We start from the raw sequence: 15,004 nt of genomic DNA, 5'->3' as shown, positions 1-15,004 counted from the left end.
AAATTATTCGTACAACAAAATGTGATTTATACATTGTTGTTTTCTCATATTTATTTCCTATAAATTTGTGATTTCAAGGAATGTAAACCCATGTCATAGGACAGTAATGGCTAACTGGCATGCGGCGAGCCGGATCTGTCCCGCGAAATTGTGTCGCACAGACCACCTAAACAATCTTTCAACAAAGAAATATTATCACATCTGTCATGTCTTAGCCATCTTTGTTTGCATGTATGTAGACTAAATTGTCAGCAAACACTATTATGAAACCATTATATTCTTACAGAAATATTGAAAAATATTATTTATATTTTTATAATCCTTACATTGTTTCATAACACTACTTCTTAGATTAATTTTTTTTATAAATACTATTTTTAAGGGAATTATTTTTTGTTTCTTCATCACATGCCACATTTGTATTTATTGGTACTGTAGAAAATAACATGAAATAAAATTGTAGTAAGTAATTTAATAATAATTCATATTGTCTGGCCCTCTAATTATTTTCTAAAATGATACCTGGCCCTTGAAAACAGTGAAGTTTGGCCATCACTGTAATAGGAGGACTAACTGTATACAGTGCTCAAACTGTGCATGTATCTATTTGACTTGGTTACTATATTTACAAGAGTTTGTTTAGGAGTATTAGGTGTAGGCATCACAAACTGGGAAATGGCACAGTTGCAGCAAGCCAAGTAGTGACGTATTGGTTTTGAATTTTTCCCGAAGTCCGTCGGCCTCAAGTGCGTCGACGCCAACAGGAGGGAGTCACCCCTATGCACCTCTGCAGAGTCCACCCCAGTCGCAGTCCGTGAGTCACAGCCCAGCTCCTACGTCATCCTCCAGATACGCTGGTAACGTTTTCTTCTTTGAGAAAAAAAGTTATGGTTTTGCATTTATAAGAACTTGCATAATAAATTAATCTTAAAATACATACGTGGAAAAAATGTTGAGAGTATATGTTTGCTTTAAATTGTGTAGTAGTGACCAGTGGTAAACTTATTAATTATATATGCTTTCAGTGCAAATTAGTTACAAGTATTTAGATAAATATAATAAATTATTTCATACAAAACAATTGCATGTAGAGTTGTGTGCTTTAGTATGTAATAATTGAAAGTTGAGGCCAGGCATTTTCAGTCTATAAGGCAGACAAGAACATTGTTACTTTTTGCAATAAAGACTAGCTTAGAATGTGAAATAGTTTCTTCTTCTCCTTATTCTTTTTGGTAGGTTGGCAGCAGTTCTCTATTCTTCTTGCTTTTCAGCCTTTTTCTTCATGGGAGCCCATGTTGGTTGAGTGATCATATCACTCACCTCCCACCAAGATGCAAGATGATCCAGATTCGATATCCAGCAGTGTCATTCCAGGATTTTTTGTAATTGAGAAATATGGGGCTACCTGTCTACCCTTATTAAGTTCAGTTCCCCCCAACCCATTTATTTCGTTAATGCTCTAGTCTCTTCTCATCACCTTTTATGGTCTTCAATGACCTCAGTGTTGACGAGTCATTATGCTCTCATTTATAATAACTTTCTCAACTCAACATAGCACATGCATCTTAAAATTTTTTTATCTTTGTAGCCCAATCATGTTTCTCCCCTGGCTCTTTTTCCTTCAAATATCCCTCTAACACTGTCTTGGCAATCCTTCTTGTACTAAATGGCCAGTGTGTTTCATTTTTATTTATGCAATGCATTTTTAGAGACTTCTCCCCTCCCCCACTTTTTGATGAATTTCCTTATTCGTTGTCATATCGGTTTAAAAAAAACTTAGTGTTCTCTCTTTCTCTCCCACAGTTCATGTTTCACAGACATACAAACACTTGAAGAAGCTTTTGGAAGAGCAATAGCTTCTTCTTTTTGTTAAAGTTATGTTTTGCTCGACTAATTATACTTCTTATTTCAACTTTGTTCCATCCTTCCTTATTAATCCTACTTTCTGAATAAATAAAAGAATCGGCCTGTTCAAGAAGAAAGCAAAGGAAGTTAGATTAACTAACCCATTTTGTGCTCCCAATCAAGTGGATGATGTAGTTGGACTAATGGCCAAAATAGTTTGAAACATTCAATCATATTTATTTGATATTGAACGCTTCCAAGGAAAACTGGAGAGAGAGAGTGAAAGAGTGTTGTAAGACCTTTTAGCGATGCCCGCAAGATGGCCAGCCTCAGAGCTACCACCTTCGACAATCCCCCCTCGCGGAAGCTGTCTCGCCACTAACTTTGTTATATCTGATCCGCTAGCTTATTAACGACCCGACTGACTACAATTATTAATAAGCAAGCATTTTTGAAACAGATAAGCCAATTTCCAGCTTATTCTGATGCATGACACCCTGCACCAATCCCCTTAAAGCAAGAATATGATTCTATGATTCTGTTGGCTTTGCTGCAGAGACATCATTGATCACCAGCTCTGTTAAGGGCCATCGGTGGGGAGGGGGGATTCCTTGGGCCCGGCAAAGGGCCTTGTGTTGAGTTATGAGATTTTTTGTACGTGAGCTTATCCTGATAGGTCGAAGTAATAAGTCTATTGCTAATAGAATTTATTGGAATCCTTCCAAGTAAGGCCATACTCACAGGCATATTTACAGTTATGGCCATTTTAACATTTACAGTCTTAAGATTTTTTTTGATTGAGGGGTTTGAAAAATTGTACTTTGAGTAATGGACATAAAAATATTTGCCCCCAGGTCGTTAGATTTTCTCGATGGCCCTGGCTGTGTGATACTTGTACAGCAAGAAGGGAAAATAATTAAAATATGTATTTACTTGCTACTACCATTACAAATGCCAGGAAGCTGCTTTTGAAGGTTTTAAGACTTGGTTCGCTGTAATTCGGGCAGCAACTCAATTCAGTGGTGGCTCTTTTCCTGTTGTGCTAGGAATACCAGTTATGGAATGCTGGTGAAATTCTGCTGAAACCTTAGCAGAATAATGGCTACTACTCCAAACAATGCATACAATGTTTTGGCCCTTTTAATATTGTTAAGATGATACAGGATGGTTTTCATATTTTTTTAAGAGCTCTCTGGTAATGATGTATGTTGTCTGTATTGTTTAATAGTTTTGTATAAAACATAAGTAGTGTTTGATTTAATTCTGGAACCAGTGCAATGGATAGTTTTACTTGAATGAGATGTAGTATTAGTGGCTAGGATTGTGTGACCATTTTCCCTCTTTTCTTCATCTATAATTTATTTTCCTGCAGCATGATTCACGAACAAACAGCTTTTCAAATTGGCTATGTGTCTCATCAATAGTGTAGATAGAGTATTGAGAAAAGTTAAAGACATAATCCTAGAAACATCTACACAGACATGCTAAGATCCAGCATTGTTATAAAACATGTTAAAAACTTTGATAGGCTTTGGAAAACATAATTCATCCTCCGAGTTTAGATAAGAGGCTCTAGTGCTATTGTCGTAACTTTTGTGTGGGTTATATATACAGTGAAACTCTGTTAAGACGTTTTTCAAGGGACTGTCGAAAAGAAACTTCTTAGCTGGGAAAACTTCTTACAAGGGAAAAGGAAACTATCCTCTTTTTCATAGCTTACTATCAGTATAATTGAACAAATTTACAAATGGTATCAATTTATAGTGAAAAATAGAGCCTAAGACTATATAACAAAACAAAGATTAAATTTCCTATTTGTGAAACTAATTCCTACTTGCATTTACGTATATTGAATAATTAATGTTTACACAAAACAGTACAATATTACATGTTCTAAATTAAATTTTTTGAAAAAAGTGATCCAGTGTTGTTTGCTTGGAGTTCTTCTCAGTTTGCTTCATTATGAAATTTTCAATGAGCCAGACACTTTGCCAAATGTTGTCTGGCACGTTTGCAGTTCCTTGAACGAAGTCCCGCAGCCCTTCCAGATGCACTAAGGCATCAGAACAGGTTGGTTTTGATGGTGCTCTTGGTTCACTTTCCTCATCCTCTTCATCTTCGTCATCATCTTCTACTGCAGTCACATCACTGTTGCTGCTGCTGCTTGCTATTGCTTCAGCACTCTGAGGCTCACAAGGCAGAACGTCACTGTCAGCTTCAACATAATCATCAAAACTACAAGTGATTTGTAGTTTGCTTTGCAAACTTTTCCATGCATTATTGCACGCACCCTCATCGCCACCATCACCCTCATCGCCACCATCACCCTCATCACCACCATCACCCTCATCACCACCATCACCCTCATCACCACCATCACCCTCATCAGTTGGGGCTACAGTGTCACCTCCAAAGCCTGCCTTCTTGAAGCAGTTGGCAATAATGGTTGGGTCCAACGAATCCCAAGAAGCCGCTAGGAAATGCAGTGCATCTAATATAGACACTTTGTAGGGTGGAGAGTTGGGTGTGTTGTGTTTCATTTTTGTTATTAGTCTGCACACCAGTCTCTTGCGATAATACTGCTTTAGGACCTTGATCACACCCTGATCCATGGGTTGCAGAACTGACGTGGAATTAGCAGGAAGAAACTGAATTCTCACATTCCTCAAGTTCGCCACATTCTTCGGATGGGCAGGGCAATGGTCTATAAACACAATTATCTTTCTGTTTTTTACTCCCATTTTGGCATGCAGGGAGTGCAAATATTGTTCAAAGATGCTGCAAGTCATCCATGCAGTTTTATTATTTGTGTACCTACATGGTAAAGTTTTCACATTTTTAAAACATCGTGGATGTTTTGCCTTCCCAATTACAAAAAGTGGAAGCTTCTCGGACTCATCCATGTTGGCCCCCACAAGAACAGTCAACCTCTCCTTGCTCTGTTTACCCCCATGACAAGCCTCTCCTTTTAAAACAAATGTTTTGTCAGGCAGCATTTGAAAAAAGAGGCCGAACTCGTCAACATTGAAGATGTCCTTCGGTTCATGCTCGGATAGAATTTGAGGCAATAATATTTTCCAGGCATCTATTGATTCTTCTATCACACTCTCAGACTCTCCACTTATTGCCCGGTACACAATGCCAGTTCTATTCTTAAATCGGTCAAGCCAACCATTTGATGCTTTAAACTCAACATTAAGTGTCAAAGCAATCTGTTCTGCTTTTTCTTTTAAAATCACACCACTCAATGGGATGTTTTGTGCACGTTGTTGTTTAAACCATTCAAGCAATGGTTTTTCTATCTCGTCATATTTTCCACTCTTCCTCTTCTTACAGGTCGATGAAATATTGCCAGCCTCGGAACGTATTTCTTCTTGTTTGGCAACAATGGTATTAAGTGTTGATGGTGGTATTCCCAACTCCTTAGCGATCGCCACTCGTGGAACCTTGGGATTAGAATTAACTTTGTTTATAATGTCCAGCTTTTCTTTTAATGACAACGCTTTGCGTTTGATTCCAATCTTATTTAACGCCATTATTATGAAACTAAAACATATTTTGTATCACCTTCAAAAGAAAAAAAATTAAAAAAAAAAACGTAACACTCGTGCAAGACGACGCTAACGTAATTAGCGGGAATCTGTGGCGGTAACACTACTCGGCAGTCGGCAATAGACAGAATCGCGTGTTGCAGCAATCGGCGAGGGGAAGCCTACAACTCACGTAGTTTCAGTTCCCTCAGAAGATTTCCGAAGTATTGCGTTTTGGTATTAAGCCGCTAAATCATAAGTTTCCAATGAAAACAAGCATGTTGTGACTGACCTAATCTAACCCTTTGATTTTTTTAATTTCGATATTTGAGAGAAATCCGAAGTTGCACGAACGTAGTAAGGAACTGAAACTATGTGAGTTGTAGGCTACCGATCGGCGAGTTACCCATATCAATAGTCGGCTACAGGCGCGCACTCTATTCGGCCATCAACCTAACCAAAAATGATGCCAACCGGCGAGCAATCGACGTGAATAATCGACTTCGTGCGCGCACTCTGTACGGGCATCAACCAAACTACCACGATGGCAACCAGCGCTTGCTACATGTTAATTTTTATACGCGACTGGCGTTAAATGTGAAACGACTAAACGAGTCCTAAAGAGAATATACTTGTCAACCAATTACGTATTTTTAACTTAAAAAATATAACGGTGATTTCCCAATAAATAATGCATTTAAACTTAAAAAAAGATCGTTTCATACGGGAAACTAATTTTACAAGGATCGTCTTACACGGAAAATAATAGCCTACATCATATGGAGAAAATGGCGGGACCGAAGCATTTGATCGTATGAAACGGGAAATCGTATTGTGCGGGATCGTTTTAAACGAGTTTCACTGTAGGTGGCCATAAAATTGCAATTAAGTTTGTACTTTGTGGCAGTATTCAAAGTTCTTTTAGGTAAACAGTACTAACAACATGTGAATATATATGTTTTTTTATCAACTTATCTCAATTCTATTACTCCCCTGGAAGGAAAATCAAATTCAAAAGTTTTAACAGAGAGATGTCTATAATTTGCAAAAGGTTAGAAAAGTTGTACATTTATCACTTTAAGTAGTACTGTATGTAGATTTTTGTGACTTTAGCTTACCTGATTTTTAAAATATTTGCAATTTTTACAGTATTCATACTTTATTGTGTATAGTAAAAAGTAAAACTCACTTTGGCTCTCTGCTTATACCATAGGAGTGTTTTTTTTTGTAATTTCAGATCTTGGAGACCTGTTCACAGAGGTTGGGGATATTCAACCTACACTTCCTCCAAAGCCTTGGCGTAGTACACCCACTCCTACTCAAAGTGTACGACCTTTAACGCCCACAGATGGTCAAATTTTGTGGTCGATCCCACGCCCTCCATCAGCTCAGGGGCAAAGTGGCAGAACTGGAGCCCAGCAATCACCGCTGACTCCACCCCCACATGCTCCTCCACCGCCACCAGCATCCCCTCAGACTCAAACACCACCACCAATCTCAAGTCCCTCCCAAATGTCTGACTCTCTAAGTAATTCATCTGTGCTGCAAGATGCACTTGTCGCAAGGACAGGAACACCCACAGAATTCAGTGTATTCGCAAAACCGTGCATTGGCAGCGATGGGAAAACAAGAGTGATGCCATTTGATGGTACCATTGCCTCGAGACTGGACTCTCAAACTGAAAGCTCACCGATGACAAGATCAGTGACACCGACAGACGTCATTGTTTCAGCAAAGTCAGGGCTTCCGATTGATACAAAAATGTTTGCAAGGTCTACAACACCGACCGACAGCATCTTTAGCAGAACACTCCCTAGGCCGCCAACACCAACTGATGTCACTTTGGCGAGGATAATTCCTAGGCCGCCATCAAAACGAGGAGAGGTATGTCGATACTATAATGCTGTATTGTTGTTATTGTGTGTCGAGGGTAATGTCTTAGGTGGTAACTAAGGCAAATCTAATAATTGTAATTTTTGTTTATAATGAAGGCTGGTGCTTCCCGTGGCCGTATGTCTCCAGCCACTATTGCTCGTGCAGACAGTGTGGGCAGTTTAGAGTTCCGATCTGCTGGGGTGTCGACTAGTTCCTCCCGAGGACCATCTCCGCTCACCATCGGGATGGCTGATACCATTCCAGTTGCAGTTGCCTTCCATGAATTGATTCATACTTATTTTAAAGGAACAGATGAATCAAGGTAAGTGGGAAAGTTGTAACCAGCAGGTAAGCTTTACTTAAAATGATAAGATCTCAATTCATTTCTCAGTTGTTGATAAATGTCCACAAAAAAAAGAATGAATTTAGTAGTGTTCATTGATAAGCTTACCTGTTGTAGAGTAATACACAAAAATAAACAGGAAATCTAGCACTTAAACATTAGTGACTGAAGAGGAAACCAGCAACAAAAGAAATTGTCACCAAACATATTGTTTTGACAAGAATACCAAAGAAAAATTAATGTACAATACAGTAGTATATTTAAAACAAGTTGTAATAAGCTGGTATACTGTTTGAAAACATCTCTGATTTGTTGCATCCATAATTCAAATCTCATCTTCAAAAAACCGTTACAAAAATGTTACCACCTATAAAACTGGAAACTCTTTACCGAAATGAAAACTGACAGTAACAATAAGCTTGAGTGAACTAAAAATGCCAAGGTCAATACCCGGATTCCTTAAAACAATGTACGAAAAAATTTGGAAGTATAAATATACATAGCAAAATTAATTTTTAGCTTCCAGCAAAAATGATAAATCCTTTAATTTGAATAGGTGACTTTGAAAAGACCTTAGATCCATTCCAATTTAGTTTCCTTTTTGGGTAGATTTTGAAGAAAGACTACTTAATACAGATGTTACTACATAATTTCCAGAAAATATGTACTTAGTTTTTCATTTTATTGTCCTAAAATCATAGTCAGCATAAAATTGTGTGTGTCTGTATGTGTGGACATGATAACTGCTGTAATTTTGACAAATTACTTCCAAATTGATACATAAAAATATGGATTGAATATCTCGGTTGAGTTTTTTGATGGGCAAAATCAAATCATGATGGTACAAATTGGGGTATTTTGGAAAACTATAAATATTTTTAACTCCCTTGATGTTAAAAATATTGAAATTATTTTAAATTATCATACGTCCTAAGAGTAGTACAGATTTTAATTTAAAAAAAAAATCATGTTTTTCGTGAAATGAATTTTATTTTGCCGTTCACGACAATTTTCTGGATCAATATGTAGAGTAGGGTGATCTGGGAAATAAGGTGAATGAAAACTGTAGTGAAAAATTGATTTGGTTAGGTTGGCTGTTGAAAATGACAATTTTTTTCTTCTAAATTTTCAAAATTTTAACAAACATTTTACGTATAATTTTTAATCTAACCAACCTTTTACTTCAATATCATGTGTCTAATATCCCTTTGTATTTGTTACATTATGTGAAACATAATTTTTATTTGTGTTATTCAAGTTCTTTTTGTTACTATTCAAATTATTCTTATTTTAGAATAATTTGTAATTCATACTTGATAAGGAATGAAAAAAACTGATATTTGCACAGACCTATTTTTTACACTTTGTTTCATTACAGAACACAAATATTTTTTTGCTATACTTTCCCTTAGTTAACCTTATGGTAGTCACTTGCAATAATACATAACTACATAACTTCTGTATTGATTCAATTTATAATTAAATAGTTTACAAAAATTTATATGTTGGATAAATATTTATTACTAATTAACCACATTATTAATACCGTGTTTTCTCGTATAATCGTAGCACATTTTATTCTAAAATCAAGTTTGAAAAGTAGGGGTGCGACGAATATGCGGGAAAAAAAAAAATTTTGTTAGGTAAAGTTATTCATAAAAACAAAACCCGTTCATTGAAAGTACGTTTATTTAAAAAAGGTGCAGTATACAAGAGCACGCCAAACAATCTATATTAATAATTCCTTAAACAAAAACCTTTCTTCAACTTTAAATAGAAAAACCAAAACTCTAACGCGAACGCAAGCCACTTGAATCTGACGTGAACTAACGTGTCGTAGTACACACTTACCATGAAAGAATGCGGGCTATCAAATGTAGTTAACTCGGCACCTGACAGAGAGCGCGCGTTGCATCCAATCGGCGAGATATCGATATTCGATTACGTGCGTGCGCTCTATACGGGAAGCAACATAACCAAACATGAATGATGCGCTGGCTACATTTTTATAAGCGGTACGCCGCGGCAACGCAATCAGATAAAGGAAATAACATTTAAAAACGTCTTTATAAGAAAATTTATACTTCAAACAACTTCGTATTTCCGTTAATTAAATAAAAAAGTGCTAATGACCGAAATTAAATTTTAGATTATACCTACACCGCGGCGATGCAGACGATCAGATAAAGGAAATAACGTTTAAAAACGTTTTTTTAAGAAAATTTGCACGTAAAATAACTTCGTATTTTTCCGTTAATTTATTAAGTAAGTGGTAATGACCGAATAAATATTAGATTTCTACTTTAAAATACAGCGTTTTATATGGAAAAGATACCTACACAAAGTGCTCGGCATCTACTAGCGGGACCAAAAACATCATGCGACGTTTACGCGAGAAGTTTTTTTATCCCAATTTTGACAGCCTAAAATATGGTTGCGACGATTACGCGCATGCGACCATTGTGCCATAAAACACGGTAAATATATAAGTACTGTTATTTTCAGTTTAGTTGAATTATTTTTTAAATTGAGTTAAGGGTTTCAAACTCCCTTTTTATGTTTTCTGAATGTTACTAAAAGTGGACCTAGGTAGTTTTACTTATAAACCCTTAAAATACCAATGAGGTACTAAAATTATGTATGATAACATATATTAAGACTTTTAAAAAGTCAGGACCCAAAAAAAATGCATAACACAAAATTAAAATTATTTGAATTTTTTATCGCCTGGTGGCATTCATCAGGAGTGAAGACACATTGCACTCAATGTATGTATATACTATTGTTATACATAATTTACATAATTTTAATTGTTAACTAATGTTAACAGTTAGGTAGAATGTTGAAAATAAGTTGTCAAAAAAGACTTCAATTTTATTTATTATAAATAAGTAGGTGTTTCCTTCTATAAGCTTATATTTTAAACATACTATGGCCATCAGTAAAATCTGACATAATTGACTCACACTCTTCTGACTGCGATTAGAGGTATTTAATAGATAATTTATACCTTTTGTTTTTGTAAATTATTATGTGTTCGAGAGGTCGCATTATTTAACTTCAAAGGCCTAGGCAGTATAGAGATGATAAAGTTTTGAATTTTAGTTGTGCATCACTGATTGCCTCAGTCGTTGTGAAACAAGAGCAAAAATAACTTAATGATAAGCATTTCTATCCATGATATAGGTTAGCAGTAAAGAGATAATTTCATTTGAAACATGCCTGAAAATGGCTTCACTAAAGAGAATGTTTGTCAGCTAGGTGGTACGGCATGTTAAGCACGCAGTCAGAGGTGGGCGGTGCGAGTGAGAGGTCCGCTACACACCATACAATGTACTGTTTTTCATGTGTGCAATCAGTGATGAAATAAAACACATTCTGCAGCACTTGTGGTATTAATGTCTTCAGTCGTGGCCGAGTGTCTCAGTCGCAGCTGAATGTCTGAAGTCGATGGATGTGTTTGTGCATGCTCATGTCAGAAGTTGCACTTTCAGTAATTCTTGGCTAATATTTTAGTAATTATCTGTCCATCACAAAGTGTTATCATTTAACTCCTCCATTGACGACTACCATGATTTTTTGCCCCAAGTTCAGGATGCAAGAATCAAATACATTAATGTTATACCAGTGTCAGCAGAGGCATGTAAACTAACTGTATTAATTGATCTTGTGAAAACTTTTTTAACCAAAGTAAATGATTTTAAAAGTGGGAATCAAGTGCTTTTAAAACATTGCTTGACGACTCTAGAAACAAATCTTTGAATTAAAAGATGTAATGATCCAAATCAAACAAGGGTTGGAAATTCCAAATTATCATAAAAAATCATACAGCCAGGTAACAGGTAAAACCACAGGAAACAAACTTGGAGAGCAGACGACAAGGAACGTCAAACATGTCGCCTTGCCGAGCGACAGCATGGCTGACCTACATATACAACGCAATGGTTATCCTGGGACGTCAACAACAGCACGAGCTATTTCCTAAACAAACAGATGGTTGATGATCAAGGCTGCACTGAAGTACAAAACAAACACAAGTTTAGGCATAAAGTAAGTTGGAAAAGAAGACTGACTCAAATGAAAAAAGGAAAACACCAGTGCAAGTTGGTATAAGAAATATTTCCTCGTTAAAAATGTCTTAAAACCGGTCTTTAAAAGAACTGTAGAGCTTTTCATAACTCGTTTCATCACCACAGTTCAAGAAAAACAAATAGTGTACTATATTACTAATGAACTTAATCCTCTCCCAAGTGAAAGTTGTTAAGCTAAGATTAAAATATAATGCATATGCATCCTTCCACATCACAGTAGAAGACTTTGAAAGGATTCATAACACTGTGATCTGATCTAACGACTGTCTCATCAGTCCATTCTATAGTAAACTTCATGCAGATAAAATTTCAAAAAACAACATATTCAGTCCATTGAGTCAAGAATAAGAATCAACAAGTAATTCTGTTCGTGATGGAAACAACCATCCTTCTAACACTGTGTCTGAAGGAGCACCTTAATTTGTTACCTGTGTCTGTGAATGTCAATTTCATGTGAGGTATATACAGTAAACTCTTGATTATCCGGGCCTGGATTATCCGGTTTTCGGGTTATCCGTGCTTGATATTTTTATGAAGTTGTAAAAAAATGACGGGGTGTAGCTACGCCGCGACTGCGCTGCGCTTTTTTTTTTTTACTGCTGACCCTTCAGACCCTCGTTCCCCCCGCCTCCTTCACCCGTCAATTTGTCACACTTTAAACCAAAAAGGAATGCCTTGACTGCTGCTTCCGGCTCAACACCCCCCCCCCCCTCCCCCCCCAACTTTTTCATTTTCTTTTCAAGCGTTCTTTTCAAAGCGCCCCGCCACGCTAAAAAAAAAAAAAAGGTCCCTCTACCTCTTTTACCTTCCCACACTCCTGACGGGTGGAAGAGGCATTTTTCACGCAGTTATTTACATCAGTTCTCTCAGGCACATTTGTTTTTGTAATCATGTCTGGTAAAAGGAAACGTAAAGTGCTGACAATAGCAGAGAAGTTAGAAGTTGTGGACAGGTTAAGAAAAGGAGAAACTGCCGCGAAATTAGCACAGGAATATGAAATTGTAATCCAAACCGTGCGAGACATTAATAAAAGTGAAGAGAAACTTTTGCAGTTTGCTAGTAGATCAGACAGTGTGGCTTCTAAAGGTAAAAGCATGAAAACATCTACCCACGCACACGCACGCAACGAGGTCTCACACACACACAAAAGGAACAGGGCTCTCGTACACACGTACACACATGGGGGGTGGTTTAGGAATTTCCCCTCTACCGGCCGAAGCAGCCAGTAACACAATGGGAGGGGGAGGGCTTCTTGAAAACGCCGAGCGAGAGAGAGACAGAGAGAGAAAGGGAGCATTTTGTTCGCCACCAGACACCCCTTCCTCTTCCCACACCCCCGCAGGACCCCAGCCCCGGCGCCAGCATAGCCACGGCCCTCTCTCGCTTTGAAGACTTTGTTTATTGCGTGAACCTTTTTTTCCTTCCAACTAACGGTATTTTTCCTTGTTTGAAGATGCCATTTAAATCACTCTTTCTTACGAAAGAGCCAACAAGGAAGCACTCGTAATAACCAGATTAGTTTAGGATTACTATTTACGTAGTCAAACTGACGGTGCATTTCAAAACTCTCGTAACTTCGAAGGTCTCGTAGTATCCCATACTCGTAGTTATGACTGTAAAGTGCATCCTAATTTTAATAGGCGGAATTAACAAGAAACTATATCTTGCCGCGCGAGGTAGAAAAATAAAATGTAATAGCTGTAAGGGGGAAAAAAAGGTGTATAATATTGTGCTGTGGTTCAGACCCTTATTTTGTAGTGACCCCCGATAATAGGTCGTTAAAAGGGTGGAGGGAGATGCTGAGTTGGGACTGCGGCCGCTCTCCCTCCCGTAGCAATAAAGGGGACAGGAGAAGGATGGCGGCAACACAGTGCCAGTATTGTTTACGGTCCAATAAGCTGGGAAACGGTATACAAAGCCTTTGCTTGTACTCATAGAATTCTACTGAAGAGACACTCTTTTGCCAGTAAATACACCATTTTTAAGTGGTGAAACGGATTATCCGGGTTTTCTTATGGGCATTCAATTATCCGGGCATCGGAAGGTCCCAATTAACACGGATAATCGAGAGTTTACTGTACTATCAAAATGTTAGAGGTTTAAGAACAAAATCAGTTAATTTTTTTTCATAATATTTCACATTCAGGCCATTATTTGATATGTCTTACTGAAATGTGACTCAGTAACTCCAGTACAGAAATCCATCTCAAACTATGATGGAAGAGGAGGTGCTGTTTTGACTGCCATCAATAAACACATTTATAACTACATTGCCAACTCACGAATTTGATCACACAGGTATTGAAGCTGTCTGGATAAAAATTAAAACCTTTCAAACAAAAATGTGTGGGTAAAAAAAATTTGCTACTGTTCCACACAGCTACCCGCATCCCCGCTCCCCAACTAGGCCGTTCCTCCATTAAAAAAAAATATGTCTCCGACCAAATGCCGGTAATGGACAAAAGTGAATAGCAGAGTAATCAAAATTTAAGTCTGCGCGATTATCAGTGAGATATGAAAAGTAATTCAAAGCCAACAAATTATTTCAATTTGTGAAATTTATTTTACCAGGTGCTAATGCACGAACATGGCAATGTACAAGGCACATGAATAATCCAAAAGAAATATAAATAAAATATGACAACGTTTACAAATTATTTCTTTTATTTACTAAGACAAAAATGCAAAATGATAATGCACGTGATCTCTCTATCAAAAAGAAAGGGGCCCCCAATATTGAAGCAAAGAACATAGGTTTATAACTATGCAGAATTGATCACATTACAATAAATTTTATAATTAAATAATATCATAGTCTTTTAAATAGGTAATAAAATAAGAGTCCTGGGGCACAGACACGCAAAAAAACAGCAGTTTAATTTCTACAAAGTTAAAACGGGACATTAAGCTGGCCAGCAAAAGAAATTTGAAAACCGTTTCTCGCATAAAATATTAAGATTCGTACACAGTCCTACACTATGCTGACACTTCTACGATTCACTTTGAGGACATTAAGACACAGGTGACGTCACTGACGGAACATTCAAAAAGTCGAAAGTGCAAACGCATGGGTAAGCTGTGGCGCAAAGGTTGGAGCAAGTTTTTTAAACTGTGATCTACTTACTTGTAGTCCATGATTATCAGCATGGCGTAGAGCATCGCAGCATGGTCAACATTCTTCTTACGTCTTCACACTTCACGATCCTTGATTAGCATGCCTGCAAGTAGAGCCATGGCGAAGTCAACTTGGCCGTCCCTCTACTGCATTGCCAGTACACCAGCGAAAAACACGCGAGCCACCTCGTGAATAGCCTATGCTC

The 15,004-nt window shown here is 37.3% G+C and overlaps 1 protein-coding gene across 7 annotated transcripts in view; it reads left to right on the top strand.

The window, feature by feature from the left end:
* The window catches only part of LOC134529232 (F-BAR domain only protein 2-like), a 220,632-nt gene that overhangs the window by 137,534 nt on the left and 68,094 nt on the right, over positions 1–15,004 (top strand). For all 7 annotated transcript variants that reach the window (XM_063363115.1, XM_063363113.1, XM_063363116.1 and 4 more), the window contains 3 exons: positions 733–857; positions 6,613–7,259; positions 7,367–7,572. In XM_063363115.1, the coding sequence (XP_063219185.1) occupies positions 733–857; positions 6,613–7,259; positions 7,367–7,572 (978 nt within the window). The remainder of the gene's footprint in view (positions 1–732; positions 858–6,612; positions 7,260–7,366; positions 7,573–15,004) is intronic.

Source organism: Bacillus rossius, chromosome 2 (genome assembly GCF_032445375.1).
Source record: "Bacillus rossius redtenbacheri isolate Brsri chromosome 2, Brsri_v3, whole genome shotgun sequence".
Classification (NCBI taxonomy): domain Eukaryota; kingdom Metazoa; phylum Arthropoda; class Insecta; order Phasmatodea; family Bacillidae; genus Bacillus; species Bacillus rossius.
This window is presented reverse-complemented; position numbering and strand designations above follow the sequence as displayed.